General features: G+C 40.8%; 1 protein-coding gene across 1 annotated transcript in view; it reads right to left on the reverse strand.

Moving 5' to 3' along the window:
• The window catches only part of PIK3C2A (phosphatidylinositol-4-phosphate 3-kinase catalytic subunit type 2 alpha), an 83,132-nt gene extending 62,675 nt beyond the window's left edge, over positions 1–20,457 (reverse strand). The window contains exons 1-2 of the mRNA XM_065402916.1: positions 20,443–20,457; positions 3,969–5,144 (exon numbers count right to left, since the gene is read on the reverse strand). Of these exons, the coding sequence (XP_065258988.1) occupies positions 3,969–5,078 (1,110 nt within the window). The 5' untranslated portion in view covers positions 5,079–5,144; positions 20,443–20,457. The remainder of the gene's footprint in view (positions 1–3,968; positions 5,145–20,442) is intronic.
• Positions 20,458–22,141: the final 1,684 nt, after the last annotated feature.

A 22,141-nucleotide genomic window follows, 5' to 3' on the forward strand; every position in this document is an offset into this window, starting at 1 on the left:
TTTAATTCCTTCTAAATCTTGGTAAGATCTTGGTCTCAGCATCCTGTGACAATGAGTTCCACAGTCTAGTTATGCAATGTGGGAAAAACATTTATCAGTTTTGAATTTGTCACCTGTTTATGTTATGATGGGACAAGGACAACAAAAGCTTCCAATCTATGTTCTCTACCCCATTCATTATTTTGTATACCTGCATCATGTCCTCTCTCAAGATAAACAACCTCAGCCTTTTCAATCTCTTTATATGAAAGTCATGTACCTTCCTAATCATTCTCATTGCTCTTCTCTGGACCCTTTCTAATTCTGTAATATCCTCTCAGATGGCGACACCACTGATTTTTATAATGCCACTGTATGACCAGTTTTTGATTTAGTGCACTTTCACAGAGACACTTGAAAGTCTAAATCACCAAGCTAATATGTTTTTCCTGGAGATAAACTAAATAAAGCAGATACACTTGGCAAACATGTGTCACCAGTTGCTGGAAGAAGTGTAGATCTTCATGAATTATTATGAATCAATGTAACAATATTTTAAATTATTGCCTCGCCTCAGCATTCATGACACATTGTGCCAAGAGTCATTGATTAAAGTTCTAGCAATACTGGAAAATAGTAAACGGCTTGTGAACTGATTTCTTAATTTTTTTCACATTAAAGTAATTTTAATAGCACCCATCAAGGATTAAAAACTAGTCACATGGCTACATATTCCTAGCAGTTTAAAACAAGAAATCCTATATATATCTTTAAAATGTCTGCTAATTATATAGCTTGTTATCCAAGGAATGTAGTTTCAGCAAAGGTAACATTTCTGTGGTAACTAGGGCTGTCGATTAATTGCAGTTAACTCATGCGATTAACACAAAAAAATTAATCCCAGTTTTAATTGCACTGTTGAACAATAGAATACCAATTGAAATTTATTAAGTATTTTGGATGTTTTTCCTACATTTTCAAATATATTGATTTATATTACAACACAGAATTCAAAGTGTACAGTGCTCACTTTATATTTTTATTACAAATATTTGCACTGTAAAATACAAGTACCACAGTGCAATCTCTTTATCGTGAAAGCACCACTTACAAATATAAAATTTTTGTTACATAACTGCACCCAAAAAACAAAACCATGTAAAACTTTAGAGCCTACAAGTCCACTCAGTCCTACTTCTTGTGCAGCCTATCATTGAGAAACAAGTTTACATTTATCGGAGATAATGCTTCCTGCTTCTTATTTATAACGTGACGTGAAAGTGAGAACAGACTTTCGCATGGCACTTTTGTAACCAGCATTGCAAGGTATTTACGTGCCAGATATGCTAAACATTAGTATGCCCCTTCATGCTTCGGCCACCATTCCATAGGACATGCTTCCATTCTGATGATGCATTAATTAAATTTGTGACTGAACTCCTTGGGGGAGAATTATATGTCTCCTGCTCTGTGTTTTATGTGCATTCTCCATATATATCATGTTATATCAGTCTCGGATAATGACCCAGCATGTTTTTCATTTTAAGAACACTTTCACTGCAGATTTGAAAAAACACAAAGGTACCAATGTGAGATTTCTAAAAATGGCTACAGCACTCAACCCAAGATTTAAGAATCTGAAGTGCCTTCCAAAATCTGAGGGACAGGGTGTAGAGCATGCTTTCAGAAGTCTTAAAAGAGCAACACACTGATGCAAAAACTACAGAACATGAACCACCAAAAAAAAAAATCAACCTTCTACTGGTGAAATCTGACTCGGATGATAAAAAAAAATAAAAAAAATAAAATGAGATTAAAATAAACATGCATTGGTCTGCACTGCTTTGGATGGTTATTGAGCAGTACCCACCATCAGCATGGACGCATGTCCCCTGGAATGGTGGTTCAAGCATGAAGGGACATATGAATCTTTAGCACATCTGGCACGTAAATATCTTGCAACGCTGGCTACAACAGTGCCATGCGAACCCCTGTTCTCACTTTCAGGTCACATTGTAAATAAGAAGCAGGCAGCATTATCTCCTGCAAATGTAAACAAACTTGTTTCTCAACGATTGGCTGCACAAGAAGTAGGACTGAATGAACTTGTAGGCTCTAAAGTTTTACATTGTTTTGTTTTTGAATACAGTTATTTTTTGTACATAATTCGACATTTGTAAGTTCAACTTTTTTGATAAAGAGACTGCACTAAGGTACTTTTATTATCTGAAATGAAAAATACTATTTTTGATTTTTACAGTGCAAATATTTATTATAAAAAGAAGTATAAAGTGAGCACTGTACAGTTTGTATTCTGTGTTGCAATTGAAATCAAGATATTGGAAAATGTAGAAAACATCCCAAAATATTTATATAAATGGTATTCTATTATTGTTTAACATCACACGATTAATCTTTTCAGTCGCGTGATTAATTTTGTTAATTGCTTGACATCCCTAGTGGTAACTGATTTAAGTTATCCACTAAATCCTCCAACCAGAAGAAAAAGAAAAAAAAAAGGAGGGGAAGATGACTAGACTTGACACACTGATATATCAAAGTAAAAGAACTTTCGGGTGGTGGTGGGGGGGGGGTGGACGGACAAAAAAACCCCCACAAAACTTGTGTCTACTTTATACATCATAAAAACACCCAATATTTTCCTCTTGGCAGGTAGATCAACTTTAAGAGGAATGTTAAAGTTTTGTTTTTAATCATTCACTTGATTGTATGGACTGCAGCCCTGATTTTGAAAGTATGGAATGTAATTTTTTACGGACATAACTGCCTGGGCAGGCAGCCTATTGCCTGCTTATGATATTGTCAGAAGTTTTGACCACCTGTAGCTCTAATTTCAAAGAGAGTTGTGCATGCTCAGCAACTCTGAAAGTCAGGCCAATGGCATACATTAGCAGTTAAGTTGCTCTGGATCATTTAAATCTTCAACATGTTTAGGAGAGAACAAAGGATGGAATCCCATCTCTCCTCTGCACTCTATTCCACGGGTTCATTGCACCACGACCCCTTTCTGACAACAAAAATTATTACATGACCCCCAAATTGGTCCATAATGATCAGATGTTCTAATTCAGCTGCTTCTGAGGGAGGTCCACACAACCGCTTAAGTTGATCTAACTTATGTTGCTCAGGGTTGTGAGAGTAGAGCATCAGCATAGATAGTCTTCACCAGATGTGCTACAGCAGTGAAGCTGCGCTGATGTAGCGCTTCTAGTGTAGACATGCCCTCAGGAGTGATTTAGAAGAGATTAGAATCCACTGATGACACGCATGCTCAAAGTTGAACTTGTTAACTAGAATTTAAAAACAAGACAACAGAACTGCAGCTACTCATTACAGCTATCGGATATTTTCATTCTGAACATGAATGTGGGAAACTTTATATGCTTATCTGCATATAATTTTCGCTGAGGTGTCTGAGTTCCAGGAGCAAGGGCAACAGTTTGAGTATGCTTATTGTTTAATTATAGAGTTCAAAGTTGAAATTTATGTACTAGGTGACCCTCAGGTTAAATTAATCTTCATAAAATTTATGTAACATTAAAAAAAATCCAATCACTACAACAGGAGTTACCATACAGAGAAACTGTTTTTTAAAAACACCCAGAATCACTCTCTTCCTTTCACTGAAGGGGTCACAGAATAGCAAATGCATTTCACAACTTCTTCAGTGAACCACAAACACTTCTTAGGAGGCAACTACTTAAAATTGATTAGATTGAGTTAGGATCACTCTAAAAGAGCAGTATTGACTATTCCAAAATTCATCAAAATTACACACAACAGTCTAATGAGTGCTGGCTTATTTGAAGATTTATCCCTGCCAATGGAGTCTTTTTAAAAAGACTCCATTTATGGTTTATATTAAGGACAACATAGATGCAAATTTTAATCCAAGTATCTTGAAAGATATTGTAACCAGTATTAGAAAGTTTAACAATGCAATTTGAAATACTGAAGATTTATTATACCTGTGGTGTTTGGCCCTGTAACTTTGCAAGCTGAGTTGTTCGAATGTTTAAAGACTGGCTTCTTGTAACTGTTGCCCCAGCAGTGGATTTCCCATTCACTTTTCTTTCAAGATGACATGTTACTAGCAATTTTTCTTCTAGTAGCACAGCATCCCATGGATCTTCTGCAACTGTACTCGAAGTCACCTTTGCATCATCCTCTGCATTACACAAGATCTCCACATTATCCACTTTTGGTTTACTTAGAGGATCCAAGTCCAGCCAATCAAATTTACTAATATCACTGGAGTTTTCTGAGGTTGGTAGTTTAGGTACTATAGACTTAAAATCAGTCATCTCTAAGTCAGTGCTGGATTTCCCATTTTTCAAGAATTCGGAGGTGCTGGCTATTTTGTCAAATACTTTTGCCATTTCTGGCGTGAGTGTTGGAGGATACATGGGCAGGCTTCCTCGTGGATGGAAAGGTGTAGCAGTTGTCAATGGGTATGAAATGTATTGAGACCGCCCGGGAAGACTAAGATAAACAGGTTCTGTAGATTGATAGGTGGACATACTTAGGTGGAAGCCATTCTGAAATACACCAGCTTGTTTATTGTAAGAAGCTGATGGGTAAATAGGAGGTAAAGTGCAAGTCACAGGCCCAGGTAGCCGAGGTGTCCACTGTCCTCTTTGACCAGTAGGCCCAATATAAAATGGTGAAGAAAATGATGGGCTCAGAACAGGAGTTGCTGGTAATGCAGGTACTTTACTAGATTCAAAACTTTCATCTAGCAGCAGTTTCTCTAATTCAGCATGGGTCATTTTATCTATATCAACAGTGCTTAATTTATCTTCCACCCTCTTTTTGGCAGCAGCCTCTGGAAACACCATGAGATCATGGTCCTGTTTATTATGAGTTTGTGCTTTTTGTCTGGTGCTGCTTAAAGACTCAGAAGTTTGCTTATTACCAGTTACCACTCTTTCCTTTTGCATCTTAGCTAGTGCCTCAGCTTCCATCTGCAATGCCTCTTCTTTGTCCACATCTTTTGTCCTTGCAGTTCCCAACGAAGGAGATGAACGCTGTCCATTGCTACTGGATATCTGAGCCATAACGTGAAAGCAGATGTCCATTTAAGAGATCAATCCCTTCTTCCTAACAATCTTTGGCCCTTGACTTTGAAAATAGATTCAGTAGACCTGAACAGGAAAAAAAAAAATTAGAAAGACATGCACAGGCATAATTTGTACACTAAGTACATAAAGAACTGTTTAAGCTGTAAAATGTAAATTTAAAGCTTTACGTTTAATCCATTTCAGAATATCATTTTCTAGATTTCTAACCAGTTACAAACCTTTCCTACTATTCTGACTGGATTTATGTAGTTAAACTAGGTACAAATTTTATAAACACACACAGTTCAGAGCTTAATTTTGTTGGACTCTTTGCAATAATTTATTATGTTATCAGCAATGTCATGCAAAGAGCAGTTATGTTTTGACTGGAGGTGAATGCTGATCCAGTAGTTAGGGCTGTAGCCTAGAACTTAGGAGACCTGGTTTCAAGTCAGGAAATCTGTGAGACTTTGTACAAGTCACATACCTTCTTTGTGCCTCAGTTTGCCATCTGTAAGATGGGGAAAGTTCCCTCCCTCACAAATGTATTGAGGGACCCTGAGTACCAAAGACAGGTAGTGTTCCCGATGCACACTCCAAAAGGACCTCCTCCAGTTTACCACCAGTAAGTTTAACAAGGCAATAAGGACATGTCAGACTGATTAGGGCCCTACCAAATTCACTGCCATGAAAAACAGGTCACGGACTGTGAAGTCTGGTCTCCCCACTGATGAAATCTGGTCTTTTGTGTGCTTTTACCCTATAGTATGCAGATTTCACAGGAGAAGACTAGTGTTTCTCAAATTGAGGGTCCTGACCCAAAAGGGAGTTGTGGGTGGGAGAGGCAGGGGGGTCCCCGCAAGGTTATTTTAGAGAGGGGGTGTTGCGGTATTGCCACCCTTACTTCTGCGCTGCCTTCAGAGCTGGGTGGCCGGAGAGTGGTGGCTTTTGGCTGGGCGCCCATCTCTGAAGGTGGTGTCCTGCCAGCAGCAGCGCAGAAGTAAGGGTGGCAATATGATACCATGGCATCTTTACTTCTGCGCAGCTGCTGGCGGCGGCTCTGCCTTCATAGCTGGGCTCCTGGTCAGCAGCTGCCGCTCTCCAGCCACCCAGCTCTGAAGGTAGCACCACCAACAGCAGAAGCACAGAAATAAGGGTGGCAGTACTGCAACCCCCCCACAATAACCTTGTGACCCCCCAACTCCTTTTTGGGTCAAGACCCCTACAATTACAATACCATGAGATTTCAGATTTAAATATCTGAAATCATGAAATTACAATTTTTAAAATCCCATGACTGTGAAACTGACCAAATGGGACCATGAATTCGGTAGGGCCCTATTGATGATCACAGCGTACCACACTTAAGATGCATCACTATTAGCAATGCTAAACTCACGATGAAGGATTTCACAGCCTTTGGAGGAGTTTCATCATACTTTGTCATCATAATTAAATTAAGCATTTAGAAAATGCTTTGTCACATACAAGCAACGTATCTAGTTACATTCATACTTAATTCCCATAAGAGCAATATACAATAAGTGGGTATTATTCCTCATTACACAAATGAAGGCAGAGAGGCTAAATGACTGCCCAAGGCCAGAGAGCAAATCAGTGGCATGGCTGGTGTTTGATTCACAATCCCATGGTTCAAACCATTAGACAGTTCTTCCCAATACTAACCAATAAATTGGAACACATTTTAAAAAGCATCACTATTGTACAATAGACTGCCACAAGGACTCTGGTCTTGAGTCTGAATTTTCAGTGTTTACCATACTATACCTATTTCCACTTTCCTCTATAGCTGTTAAACATGGGCAACTTGCTGCTGAGCTAGAAGACTTTCACCAACAGCAGCTGAGCTATTATGCATATTAAATGGCAAGATAAAAATCATGAATAATGAGTTTCTGCAAAGAGGTTATACAAACACCAGTGAAGCTATGCTTATTAAAGCATAGCGCTACTGGGCTGGATATGCCTCTACATGGAGAGCATTAGGCACCTAAATAAACTATACAACGATATGCAAAGGGAAACAAAAATTGGACTTGTATGTGGTTTTGGTTCTTTATGATGTACAAAGTTTACATGAATTTTTCTTTTGCTCTTTTAAAAAATTCTGTTTTTAAAATTAGAAGTTGGTTTTCTACACAGGATGAATCTAGACGACAACTAGTGAAATAAAATTGTAAGCCAGCAGAGTGAAAGCTGAGCCTTCTTGAGGTAACTGAGGAAAGGACAGGAAGAGATTTTTAATGCAGCTGTTTACAGCTCTGCTTTAGGCTTTTATTACACCTATTTATCCTCAATGACTAATATTCTGGAAAGAGGAAATCAAAGGTTCTACACCCTCATTCTTCAGTTAAGGGTTGAGAATACGCATCATCTGTGGCTCCCAAGCCAGCCCTCCAGCAAGACCAGAACTGACATTCCTGACATTAAGGTAAAATAAGGCTTCTTCTTGTTGTTGAACTTTTCAGGCCTTCTTTATTCATTATAAAGCAGTAAAAGATCAATTTTTATAAATACCTTTGCAGGTCACCTCAAAAGGCACAGAGAGAAATCAACATGTCCTAAAAGAACACCTGTTGTGACAGAAGTTGACATATGGAAAGCTACAGCAGCAAACAAATTAGTTTTTGTGAAGTACATCCAGTGCCAAAAGCTTGTTATAAATAATTGCTGTAGAGCCTGCAATGTATGGGGCACTGTACATACAAGGCAGTCACCGCTTTTAAGAATTTACAGTTGATTTAGTTTTGAATTGAGATTAACAGTAAGAGTGGAGATCCACCCCCATACCCCCAGGGCGGGAGAGTTTTGAATTGAGATTAACAGTAAGAGTGCCTCACCAGCAAGTATTGCAGACAGCTAGCAAACACTACGACATTTCGATTACTGATCTATGAAAAGTCTGTAAATCAATAAATGGTTTCACAGATCTACAAATCAACAGCTCTTCATAAATGATTAATCCTCTTACATTCATAATTACTTCTGTGGAGGAAGAGAGTGTGGGACAGAGCAGAAATCCATATGGAAAAAAGGAGAGTGGCTTTCCTGACCTCCAGCTAAGAATCCACCATTATGTTCTAGAGGGGAAAAAGTCCTTGAAACTAATTTTCATTCCCCATTCCCAAAACCAAAAAATTCTTATATGAAGGATTCCCTCTTATGCCTATAACTAATCGCCTTAGTTTCAGGTCCCTGTTAAACTTATAGAAGCAAATTCATATCCTTTTATTTAAAAAACTAAGTCAAACTCACAACACACATGCAAACCATATTTGAAAGTTTAATCCAAGCAACAAGGCATCCCAAAGCACAATACATTGTGTCAAAGTCTATTTTAAGTAAATGTTTTATGTTTGTGCTGGGGCAAAGACTACCCAAATTCTGTGGTTAGACGTCAAACTGCTAAGGGTAGGTGGAGGAAATAATTAAGCAGGGTTGGGAAGCAAAGGCCTTTGGTTTTTTTCTTTGCAACAAACTTTATAATAAGTCCTTCACAATAAAGCCTTTAGGAAGAAATTTGCACTAAATAATATTTTGATTGCTAAACCAGCTGATCCACTCCACCAGCTTATGATACTCTATAAAGATGCACTACAAAAAAAAAAAAAAAAAAAAGTGGATCAGTTCCCCCATTGCTTTGAACCTTACGTAGCTGTGTATTCCAGTGCAAAGTGTAAAATGGACACAAAATGCTTCCAACAGTCGTGTTTCACACTCACTGTGCACAGATATGCAAGGTGCAGGGTAATGGATAAATCAGGCTCAGCATGTTAAACCTGCAATAGAATTGAGAGCCCAGATTTAAAAAAATTGTATTTAGCTGCCTCCAAGCCTTATAGCTACAGATTAGTCTATGTTCTATTTCCTTCTTGATTTCAACCTAAATTTCTCACTGAACTGATTTGCCCTCAACACCCATCACTAGACTAGTGCAGGAATATGGTTCCTGTGTGTTCCTTCCATTACATGCATACACAAAGAGAATATATTTAAGGCATAATTCAAGGGGCACAACATCCATATACACCTCTACCCCGATATAACACGGTCCCCGGGGAGCCAAAAAAAATCTCACCGTGTTATAGGTGAGACCGTGTTATATTGGGGTAGAGAGAGAGGAACCACTTCCCGCCCCAGCTCACCTCCGCTCTGCCTCCGCCTCCTCCCCGAGCATGCCGCTCCGCTTCTCCCCGCCTCCCTCCCTTCCAGGCTTGCCATGCCAATCAGCTGTTTGGCACGGTAAGCCTGGGACGGAGAAGTGGAGCTGAGCGGTGTGCTCATGGGAGGAGGAGGAGGAGGTGGTGATGGTGGTGGAGGAGGTGGAGTGGATGTGAGCTGGGGCGGGGAGTGGTTCCTCTGCGCCCCCCCCTTACTGTGGCCCCCCCACCCCAGCTCACCTCTGCCTCCTCCCATGGAGGAGGAGCAGAGGTGAGCTGGGGTGGGGGGGCCCCGGGAAGGGCCACAGCAAGTAAGGGGGTGTATGTGTGTGCACGCGCGCGTGCAGAGGAACCGCTTGCGGTAACACAAATTCTGATGTAACGAGGTAGAGCAGCCCCGTCCCCCGGAGTGCTGCTTTACTGCATTATATCCGAATCTCCGTTATATCGGACCGCGTTATATCGGACCACATTATATCGGGGTAGAGGTGTACAAACTTTCTTGTAGGGCTGTCTATCACAGTTAATGCCTGCAATTAACTGAAAACAAAATTAATGTGCTAATTTTTTTAAGCAGCGTTAATCACATACCTCTGGGCAGGAATGGCATCATTGGCTGCACAGTGTCCGGTCAAGCCAATAACCCAACCCAACCCACCTCCAGAGGACGGGAAGAGAAGAGGAAATGAGAAGAAGAAGAAGAAGAGGCTCCCATCCCAGCTCCAATGGAGAGGTAGGGATCTTGACCCCACCACACACACCCCCAGCTCCAGGGACCGACACCCCTCCCACACTGTGTCCCATTACTCCTGGCCAGCCCCCTCGCTCTGGGGACCGACACCCACTCCCGCGCCATGCCTTACTGCCCACAGCCAGTCCCTCACCCTGGGGACTGACACCCACCCCCTCACCATGTGCCATTGCCCCTGGCTGGCTCCTCACTCCAGGGACTGACATCCCCACACCGTGCTCCAGTGACCCCAGGCTGGGCTCTCATTCCAGGGGATACCCATAGAGAACAGGGGTCTGGCAAGCTCAGCCTCTCTTCCCCTGCTGCATGCGGAGTCCCTCAGGTAATAATCTACCCTCCCTTGCAAACTAGGGCTTGCTCAGCTGAAGGGAGCCCACCTAGCTCAGTAAAAGGAGGCAATCCTGGTACCAGAAACCACCCTTTCCATAAGCAGCAGCAAGACACCTCCTGGATCCTCCTCCTGCACAAGTCATTGCTTGCTTCCCCCCACCCCACCCTCAAGCACTGAATGCAGATTTCTAAGATGAAACTCTCTGCAGACAGGAGGTGAATCCAGAAACAACTGGAGCAGCATCAAGAATTCACCCTTTTTCTGTACAACTCTCACCCTCCCATCTCCAGAATATTGACTTGCTGAGATAAAAAAAATCTTAGCCCTTCAATAAGGCAAGATTCCTCTAAAGGAGGAACAAGCATTAGGACTGAGTGGAACTGTAGGCTCTAAAATTTTAGATTGTTTTATTTTTGAGTGCAATAATATAAAAAAAATAATTCTACATTTGTAAGTTCAACTTTCATGATAAAGAGATTGCACTACAGTAATTGTATGAGGTGAACTGAAATACTATTTCTTTTGTTTATCTTTTTACAGTGCAAATATTTGTAATCAAAAATATTATAAACTGAGCACTGTACACCAGTGATCCCCAACCTTTTTCGTCTGGCGGGCGCCAAAAAAAACAAAAAAGGCCAAGTGCTGCTGGCGGAGAAAAAAAAAAAAAAAAAAAAAAGGGGGAAGTGCTGCACCCCTGCTGTACACTTTGTATTCTGTGTTGTAACTGAAATCAATGTATTTGAAAATGTAGAAAAAACATCTCAAAATATTTAAATAAATAATAATCTATTATTTAACAGTGCGACTAATCACCATTCATCTTTTTCATCGCTTGACAGCCCTACTTTCTTACTAATATTTTCTTTTAAATTTACTTTCCCCTTCATACTGTTTATTTTTACATTTCGCTCAGCTTGAACATAGACTTGCCATCAGGTTCTGCTGTGGTGTTTGGGTTGACAATAGTTTATGGAAATGCTGAAAAATAGAACACTAAATTGAAAATTTGAAAGAGTTCCCTATTTATATTAGGTTTTATAAAGACTTTTTTCCTCCTCCCCCAAAGTCTAGTCTTTGGCTTAAATCTAGTTTATGCTAATGGATGTTTACATGTTAATGGAATTCTCCAGTTGTGAAGACTAAAGAGAAGTGTTGCACACACTTCTTTGTAAATTTATCCTATCACCAGTTTGCATAAACATGTCTATGTTTTTTTTAGTACCAGACAGATGTGTTTTGCATCTTTCCCAGCACACTTTAAAAAAATATGGTCCCAAATGAGAGTTGTTATGGCTGTCACACAGCTTCTCAGAAGGTCACCAGTTTTCCTACTCCCTCAAGAACATTTCAGATAAGTCATAAGGGGCATAGCAACAATGTTAGAAAAATCATTGAAGCATATAGGAATCTGTGGTGAATTAAACTCGTTTTATTCTATTCTACACACCTCTGCAATCAAGGCATTTTCTATGAAAGCAAATAGAGTACTGTACTCCATTGATGCAAGATAGCGGCATGCCTGTTGTGCCCACTGCTTTGAAATGGTGCACACTTATGTATTCACAATTTTCTTGGTAGCAGAACATTGCAATACAGTTTTCTGAAAAGGTTTCTCTCAAAATATTTACTCATCACCTACTGAAGGACTGAACCTACTTGCCACAGACTGCTAGCCCTGTAGTTACTTCTCACACCAGTTGCTGAGGAGGCAGCATGCAGTGCCTGGTTCCCTCAATCTTTTATACCAGCAGCTGGCTAGTTAAATAGATGTGCAGAGATGAGGGATAGAGCTTCACATCCATCATTTCCTTTCCTCACAACTACTAGAAGGGAGAAAGTTCGGTCTCTCCCTTCCTCAACACCAGAGATTCATGGGTGCTATGAGAATGGATGTGTCCACTATTTTATCTTTCTCCAGCCTGCTGTACTTTTTGATCACCCTCTGAATAAACTCCAGGCACTACTGCTACTGCTTGACAAAGCTCTGAGTAATAGTGTGAAATTGGTACGATTTGTAACCATTTCACTCTTGCCCGGAGGCTCCTGAATAGCAGCAGGAAAACTGCTTTGAGTTCAAGTATTATTCTGCTGTTGCTTGGGAAAGCTAACGAGATTCAACATACTCATTGGCACTATTCAGAACCCTTTGGTCAGCAGCAACTGTCAAGAATTACATGATTTTCACTTTGGTGCTGCTTGGAAAAATTAAGAGCAGCAGAAGCAATGCAATATTATCTTTCTGATTCATCAAAACTGCATCAGTTTACACAGGCTATTTTCAAACATTAAAGGGATTTAAATAAGTAAAGCTTAAGTTTTGAAGAAATTGATGACTCAGGCACTCATACTTTTCCTAGAAAAAGCTTCCCACTCTCCATGGGCAAGTGGATATTTTTAGGCCCTGGTTTGATATCAACACAATATCTTGGCTCTCAAGTACAGTGCAGTGCTACACATCTGTGGCAATATACCCATGATTAGCAACATATACAAGAGCCCATCCTTAGAAAAAGTGGTCTATTAATGACTTTACAAGTTCAGAAGATCTTCTATCATGAATCACTTTCATACAATGAAGTAGTCAACAGTTGCATACTTTCACCGACAGAAAAACCCAATTACATCTGATAGCCAAGAAAGGATAGGATAGAAGTATATTAATGGAAGTCAGAGAGTTCCTTTCTAGTTTTATTTTTGCCAGGCAGACATTCTGTCATTGAGCACACACTTAGTTTGATCACAGCATTCAAGGCTTGTCTTTAGACAGGGTATTCAGAAAGCCAAACCAAATGTCTAAACCTGTTCTCCGATTCTGCATCATTGGCTATAACTGGACTGCAGTTTTCTAATAGTTGGGGGGGGGGGGAGAAATCAAATGCACTTGATGGGACTGCAATAGCTTTAACAGGACTTGATTTCATGTATGCCAACATTTTAATGTTGAATTCATATGATTAATATATCACAGCTAATGCTCCCTCAATTTGAGTTAATACAAAACAGACTGTCTAACTTGGTTTTGAATGTGGACTGCACAACATCTGCCAAAAATTCTCTTATATACCAGAGTGAAAAATGCCTAAAATTGTAACTTATCAAATTCGGAAGGCAATTAAGAGTACCTAGTTAAACTTCCGCAAGATTTGCAAACAGAAGGGTGAGTGATCAGAGTAGAACTCTTTTCTCAGGCTCTAGGATTCACAGCAGCATTGCATTTAAATTCAAATCCCAGGGGCAAGAGAAATGAGAGATGCCTGCATTGTTACTGATCTTGTGTTAAAAATTCATGAAAGGTGTTTGACACAACTGGAATTCATTGGAAGCTCTAGGCCTACCTAACAGCTAGGTGTAACTGTGCTTTCAGTCAAGTCTTCCAAACACTGGAAATAACCCCAAAAGACTCAAAATTGTTGCTCTGATCTCAACTACTGCGATATACTGAAGCCAATACCATCAGAACGTAGTTCTAAGCTAGGTACTTCACCTATTTGCCTTCAAGAGCACAATTCTCCATCCAAATACTTAAATGGCATTTGTCAAATACCTATGTGTTTTTTTTTTTAAATTTAATTGATTGCAATATTTTATTTGAAAATAAAATCTGACAGTTTCCCTTTTCCACTTCGCTGATTTTCCCCTGCATTTGAAGTTGAACTAAGACACCTGTGTACTTTGTCTATGCATTAGCATCAATTATGTCAACATAGCTCTGGGCCGTATCTGTTGTACATATTATCTCCAACACCTTTGAAGGATACAACCAATAGACAATGACGCAGTTCTAGTTACAAACAGATCTAAAAAACCAAGTTTGATTAAAGTTACAAGGCAAACACCTTAACTGGTTTCTTTGCTTCCTTGCTCCACTTCCGGGAGAAGTTGTATCAGTCACCCCGCTGCCCAGTTCTAACTCTATGGTCACCCCCATTTCCAAGCTTCCAAAAGAGAGAGAAAAACCATTCCCACCCCAAAAAAACGGCAGGGAAAAAGAGGCAGCAGGGTCATCTGAGGGCAACTCCAGTGTTAAAATGCATAAAGCTGATGGGATCAGCATTAATTCCCACAGGGAAACACCATGGAGTGGGAACAGATCACAGCATGAGTGGCTGAGCCTGTACCCACCCACAAAATCTAATCCAGGTATAGCACCCAGAAAGGGACTTCTGTGGGGCCAGAGACAGGATGCCATAAAATGGACCCTCTATGTTAAGACAGCAGGTTTTCTGCTCCTGTCCACTCAGAGGATCATTGAGTCCCACATCACTATCAAAGGGGAAGGAGCACAGAAGTACCTAATTGTTTGTTTTGTTTCTGCTATAGATTCCAAAGACAGCATATGGAAGCAGAATTTCACACTGAATAACATTCAAAAAATAAATTGCTCTTTTTTCTCCAATTGACAGAACTGAATTAATCTGTCTTTAGCAATGAGAGCGAATAAACTTATTTACAGCAAGTGTACTGCTATTTGATTAGATTTACTAAGCCATATATCTGCCAACTATTATGCAACCTGTTTTCATGGCTCTGAACTAATTGAGTATTTCCCCCAAGCAATACTTTAACAAAAAACATTCATCAGACGTTGACATTTATCTGTTTACTCAATACTGATCTCCAAGTAGATCATTTTATAAAACTATTAGAAAAGTAGTATTTTAAAAGCTGTATCAATATTAAGGTTGTGAGGAAACTGCAAGATGAAATGTTAAACTTATCTGCTACAGATAAGGCTACCCAGCAGGAACATGATATTCCCTAAATTACAATAGATTATATTTTGCCTACCAAAACAGGAAAATTGTAACAGTGTACAACATTCTAACAGCAATGTCACTATTGAGAAGATTAGGAATGAATTTATAATTTTAGGTGGAAAATCCAAATAAGGAATAATTAATTCCAGAGTACTTTCATTTTTCCAGAATTTTAAACTTCTAACAAATTGAAAACTTCTCAAATCCAGATAAAAAAAATTAACTGGGAATTACAAGGATGTCTTTTCTACAGAGAAATCCTATTACCCCAAGCAGAGGTAATCTCACCAGCTGCTCACACTACATTTAACATTCTTGATCTACTTAAGCAGAATTGGACAGCAATTTCCTGTCCCAAAATATGAGGTATTGATCACAATTTCATTTAACCTGTTCTTTATAATCATTCATTTCAGTGAGGTACACAACGGTACACTCAAATGCCGTGTACATTATTTATCAGTCATTTTCTAAGAGAAACTTTACAACTATCAGCAATCTGACCACCCAATGAAGTTCTAAAAATTCCAGCACTAAATACTGATGGTAACTTATAGGTATATTTCCAACCTTCTTTTTAAAGTAATGCCTTGATGTACAACAGCCCAAGTTTCTTGAAAATAAAATTAGGGTATGTCTTCACTAGCAACGTTAAAGCGCTGCCACGGTCACGCTTTAACATGACTATGTAGTCGCAGCACCAGTACTGGGAGAGAGCTCTCCACGAGGGGAGTAGCTCCCAGCACTGGTGCACTGTCTACACTGCCACTTTACAGCACTGAAACTTGCAGTGCTCAGGGCGGTGATTTTTCACGGCCCCTGAGCGAGAAAGTTGCAGCGCTGTAAAGTGGCAGTGTAGACAAGGCCTTAGGGGGTGTGTGTGTGTGCGCGTGTGTTTTAAAGTAGTCCCTATGGTTCTTTTGCTTTTAAATATCACAGAATTAAACTACTGTGTATTTGCTGAACACATAATGATGGCTTAGGTTGAATTTAAAGAATGTACAGACTTTTCCTGTTTAAGGAAAAACTATCATTGCCCCTTTAAGAGATAGTGGAGAAAACTCGTACAGAATAATATGCAGCAATAAAACACTAGAGAGGACTAACCAAATGGCAAGCAATTTATAGCATGATATTCTCCACAGCAGGCAAACTTCACAAGTAGGGAAAAAACATGAGGAAAAAAAACACCTTACTGTTCAAAAAATACCCTTTACCCCAGGGAGTCCCAGATTGTTACAAGCTTTTGAGAAAACCTAACAAGGCACTTCAACCAGAAAAGCCAGGAGTAAGCCACACGCCAGCTACTTGTGGAGGTACCAAAATAGTGAAGATATCTTGAAACTTGTATGCTATGAACTCAATTTATACCAACTCATTTCACCAAGGTAACCACACAGTGATAACAGTATTGACATCTAGGTCTGAACTGATGACAGTATATCCTATTGCAAATGTCCTGAGCCACCTACTTCCTTCACACCTGCTACACAGAGTTTATGAAATCTGCATTGTATATTATAAGCACTACACATTAAAATAGTTACGTTATTGTGGGTAAGCTTTCCCACAAAAATTTCATCATATGCACTTTGAAAAGCCAACATTTGATGCCAAATCATTTTCAGAATGTGCAGATTTCATTACTACAAGTACATTTAGCAAATATTTCCTCCTTCACGTACTTGCCAAATCTAGAATCCAGACTTCTTCACTCTCCTGCAATAACGATACCGCAACTACCCTTTTTGATGTATAAAAAAAGTACAAAGAGTGCTGTATTAAGAGGTTGTGTCACTGACTGTTGCAGGATAAATAATGAACTCTTTCTAGCCTTGCCAAGTAGCTAAAAATCCATTTCCTCATTTTTTTAAATATGTACAGCAATTTGTTAATTAGATCTACACATCCATGCAACTGATTTATATTCTTTAACAAATTTTTTTCAAACTTTGCTGTACTTTCCCCAATAAAAATGGAATGCTACAGTAAATTCTCCAACCATAGATACGAAAGGCAGTCACTCAAAATTCAGACAAAAATCTTTTTCTCTTCTACTTCAGTAGGTTACATTCAAAATGTAATATTGCATTTTACAGGGTGGGGTTTGGAATTCTAAAGAAAAAATGAACCCCATACACTGGATTGTTTACTACATCAAGAATTGTTAACTCTTTATATGTTGCCATTAAACTTCATCTAAAGGTTTATAGGTGCACACCTCCAAAAAACAGTTAACATTCCATTTCAAATGTACTTTTCTGACTGGAGTTCAGTGATATCATTGATTCTAGGAGTTAAAATGTATTTCAAATCCCAGTTTACTACATTCAGATGGTATTTAAAGGACCACACAGAGACATTACCGAATGAGGAACTGACAATGGGTCCAACAAAAACTCGTCAATTGCATGAAGCTATTTATTGATAGTAGCGATCTAGAGCCCTGCAAATCTGCAGCAATCCACTTTATATCTGTGGATATCCACATCCGCGGATGCAGCTATACGCGGGCCATATTTGTAGAATGCAGATCGGATGCCGATACAAAATTTGTATCCACATGGGGCTCTACAGATAGAGATACTATTTTAGTTTTAACTAGCAATCGAGGGTAAGGAACACCATCAATTTCAAATCCAGTCAATTTAAAGAGAAGAAGAGTAAGTTAAATGAAATTTCAGGTATTAAATCTGCTCCCAAAGACGTGACAATTTTTTTGGTTTTACAGTCATATTTTCCTATTTTTAAGTAGCTTGTTTCTTGATTACTGTTGAATGTCCCACACAAAAGGGAAAAATGACTAGACTCTCCTCCCACACTCATTTTTGTTGATTATTTGTGCAGGTGAACCCTTATGCCCCGCAGAGCCCCATCAACAATGGTACTCCTTGAGGACACAGATCACCACAGACAATCCGCTAGCAGGATCAAGATTTAAATTAAATCAAAACTGATCCAAAACTCACTACATAAAGCATTTTAAATTAAAGTAAGCCAACTGGGGGGAAAAAAATTGTTGTCTAATCTCTTTACTGTGATTTTCTCTACGTGTTATTAGAAGTAACAGCAGGTAAACCATTTTCAGACTGAAGTACATTTTTAAGGTGATTATGCTCCTTTAAAAGCACCACCATTAGATTGTTAGTCATTTTTCTGTTGACTATCTCACCCCTTTAAAAGCAAGCATTCGTTTTTCTGTTTCTCTGGGTCTAACCTTCTTCCACCAGGCATTTTTTTACTCAGTGCAGCTTCCTTGTTCCATCACTCCTTTATTCATGCTCATCTTTCCTCACTGCACTTTATTTCAGTTCTCCTGCCTTCAATTGCCCCTCTGTCCCTCTCCATTTTTCTGGAGAGGACCTGATAACATAACTAAGTTTAACCTATTTTCTCCCTCAAGGCCACCACAGAAACCTCTCTTTCAGGTCTAATCTGCATCAGAGCAGTGGTCTCCAAAGTGGGGTGCGCGCACCCCAGGGGATGCGCAAGAGGATCCTTGGGGGTGCATGGCAGGAGCAGCGCTTTTGGGGGGGGGCGCTTCGGCATGGTGGGGGTGCGTGCTCAAAAATTTTTTACTGATAGGGGTGCACGATCAAAAAAGTTTGGAGACCACTGAGCTAGAGTGATGAAGTATTACAGGGAAAAGCAAACAGCCTCTGCCAGAATGAGAGGCTGAACTCCATTCTGAACTAACAAGCATTACCAGTGGACCACAAGGTACTTCCCTTTTTGTAACTTCATTTTTCCCCCTTACGGTTTATCCTTCCCTTCCATTTTCTTTAGGATTTCACTCATGATTGCTGCACATACTACATTCTCAATAGGAGCTGTAAAGGTCTCCTCTGCAAATATTAGGATTTCCAGTTATTTCTTCAAAATACATCCATCCATTTCTTCAAAATAGGAGATTCTCCTCAACCGAAATACATTAGTTATTTTTACACCTTAGTTCTTTAGTCAACAAAACACCATCACTTTAATTTCACTGTTTTTGGGAGCACATTTAACACAGTAGTTATAAACATCACTAAGACTAATTTTCCTTTCTTCAACCTTCCATATCTTATTTCCCTCTTCCAGTTATTTTCTTGCTAGTGTCCTCTTTGCCCATCTTTCCTCCCCAAGCACTGGACAATCTTCAAAAAGTTATTTATACTACCAAAACATGTGCATGTTTTATATTTTCTTGGCTTCAATAAAAAAATAAGACTTAGATGAAAGTACATAGATTACTATGATTACAAAGGGGAAAGTGATTATGTCTAAAAAGTCATTTAAAAAGAGACAACTTAGTGGTTTAAGAATCAGAGTTGAAATGCTCAACTTAACTGGAACAACAGGGTCAAATACCAACACGTGATCAGTTAAGCTCCTCAGCCATCCATGATACAATAAACCAAGTTAAATGCAGTTTAACTTTTGTGGGTATTAGAGATAACAACTGAGATCCCATATACTCTACATTGGCATTGGGGGGGGGGGTTGTACTTTACATAAGAATATACATTAGATTCAGTATGCAGCACCAAAGTTTTTTTTGCTTTCATGGTTGTTTGCTAAGCTAGATACCAGTTAACACCTACCCCTCCAGTCCATCCAAGGTAGCAACCCTGACATCATATACACTCTCTGAAATGCAATTAGATCCTTGGGAGTGAATGATGCTATATAAATGCAAAATGTTATTCAAGAGATCTTGCAATAAAGATCTTGAGATTAAAAGAAATGTTGTTCTACCGCTTGAAATAATGCAATTAACAGGGAGAAGTTACTAGGCATTTTTACGTGGCAGTTTATGGGCAGCCACCCCCCAGGCAAACTTGAACCCATGTAAAGGAAAAGCACGTTACAGCGACGGCTTCAGACCCGGGGCTAACTATGCCGGGATGCCCCGCTGCGTCCCGGGCCCGGCCCAGCCCGCCCCTGCGAGGCGGAAAGTCACCCGGAGGGGTCACAGCATCCGGAGCCCCGGGAGACCGACACCAAGGGCGGTAGGAGGCCCGAGCCCGGGGGAGGAGGCAGCGAGAGTTGCCGACACGGCCAGTCCCCCTGCCCCGCACGGCACCGGCGAGAGCTGAATCCAGGCAGCTCCTCGGCGCCAGCCTCACTGGCCGTAGCCCCGGGGGAAGCGCCCGAGCAGGAGCCAGGCAGGCCCCGGGCACAGCGCCCTGGCGGCTGCGGGACGGGGCGGCAATGCCGGGGTCCCGGCGGGAGGGGCGCCAGGCGCCGCAGGGGCCCCAGCCCCGGGGAAAGGGCGAGCCCGGGTACCGCGCGGGGCCAGCCGCAGGCACCGAGCCGCCTCGCAGACAGACCCACCCCGCGGGCCAGGGGTCCCGGCTACTGGCCCCGCTCTCACCTCGCCGCGCCGCTGCCCTGCGGCAACAGCCATTTCCCGTCCCTGCCGCCGCCACCGCCGCGGATAAAGTCACTGGAGGGACGAGCCCGCCGCCGCCGCCGTGCGCTCACTTCCGGCCGGGCCCGAGAGCCCGCCCCCTGGGGGCGGAGGCCAGGCGCTGAAGAGACGGGCAGGGGGAGGAGCGACTCTGATGGGGGGTGGGGAAAGGGGGGATAAGGGCGGGACCCTGAGGCCGGGGGGCGGAGCGTGGCCTGTTGCGCAAGGGTGGGGCTCTGCGTGAGCTCACACATGTGTTCTTATTGTTACGTCATTGTTTATGGCTGTAATGACGGGGGGGCTGAGTCACTTGGACTATGGCCTATTGCTCACAGCACCACGGGGAGGTGGCAGGCAGCCAGCCCCAGCGTCTCCCTTTTATACTGGAACCAACAGGCTGGTTCCTGTAATGGTGATTTGGGGAGGGGGCAGATTCCATGTTCCAGCTCAGACAGCCTGGCTCATGTTGTGGGCCAGGTCTGGCTCATGTTGAAGGTATCCCACATTCTGCAGAGCCTGCGTATTTTGTAGCAACAAAAATCCCTGCCAGAAATTTTTCACATGGTATGCACAACTGAACTACTCTTGATTTAGGGGTCATATTACCGTCAATCAAGGGGCTGCTGGGCCAAAGTTCAGTAAGTAACATTGTGACCAGCAACCTCTGTCGATGTGTTGCCAGGCCAAAGCTGAGTGGCAATGCAACCCTGCACACCAGGTCATAATGCCTCTCAGAATGGGGGCCCTCTCAAATAGGGCCTGGGACAAACTGGCCCGTGCCATCCCTTGCATGAACAACATGCATTCAGCTTGCAAACACTACTCAAGAAAGACCATTGTGAAAATTTTCCCTTGAAATCAATGAGCTGCACAGGCAGGAAAATGCCTATTGTGTCATTGCACAAACAGCACAGGCTGTGTCAGAAGAACTGAGGGAGATTTTAAATATCTGGTGGAAAACCACATTGCATCAAAAATGACATATTTTAAAGACTGCCTTCAATTTAATTTAACCTAAAAATCTTCGACCAGGCTGTAAAGGCTGGATATTGTCATCAAAATGAATTGCCATATCGAAAGAGATGCAGAGATTTTAGGGGGAGGTGCTACTCAACCTAATTTCCTTTTCTTATCGTCTGATCTACGTAAGAATTTTCAGAATTACTGGAAACTTGCATAACAAACATGTCCTTCTCCGGAGCTGCAGTTCAGTACAAATACAAAGAACTTCCTTTATCACATGCTGTGGAGGAAGGGTACTGAGTGTGCTTTCTGGGGAAGAGAAAATAAATCAAACTAAGAGTTTTGGAATGACGCTAGTAAAATAGAGTTAGATATATATAGCTTGTGATTTTTAATAGCAGAAGTAGTATTTCAGCATTTGTCAGTGGAAATGGCTATAATGTAATCAGGGACATCTTCCATTAAATAAATATTCACTTAATTTTACAAAATATTTCATAGCCCCCAAATTATCAGCATTTGGAGTACTGAATTTTTCTGAACTGTCAGAATGAAAAAGAAATAAAAATTTTGTCTTAGTAATCTCTGAAAAGTACAAATTGTTTTTTGTATGTTCAAAAGTATTATATATGGCATTTTAGACCAAGGTTAGGCAAATATAACATCTCATAATATCTAATAAAATGCATTATATGTACTG

The sequence above is a fragment of the Emys orbicularis genome, chromosome 4 (assembly GCF_028017835.1).
Source record: "Emys orbicularis isolate rEmyOrb1 chromosome 4, rEmyOrb1.hap1, whole genome shotgun sequence".
In the NCBI taxonomy this organism is placed as follows: Eukaryota; Metazoa; Chordata; order Testudines; family Emydidae; genus Emys; species Emys orbicularis.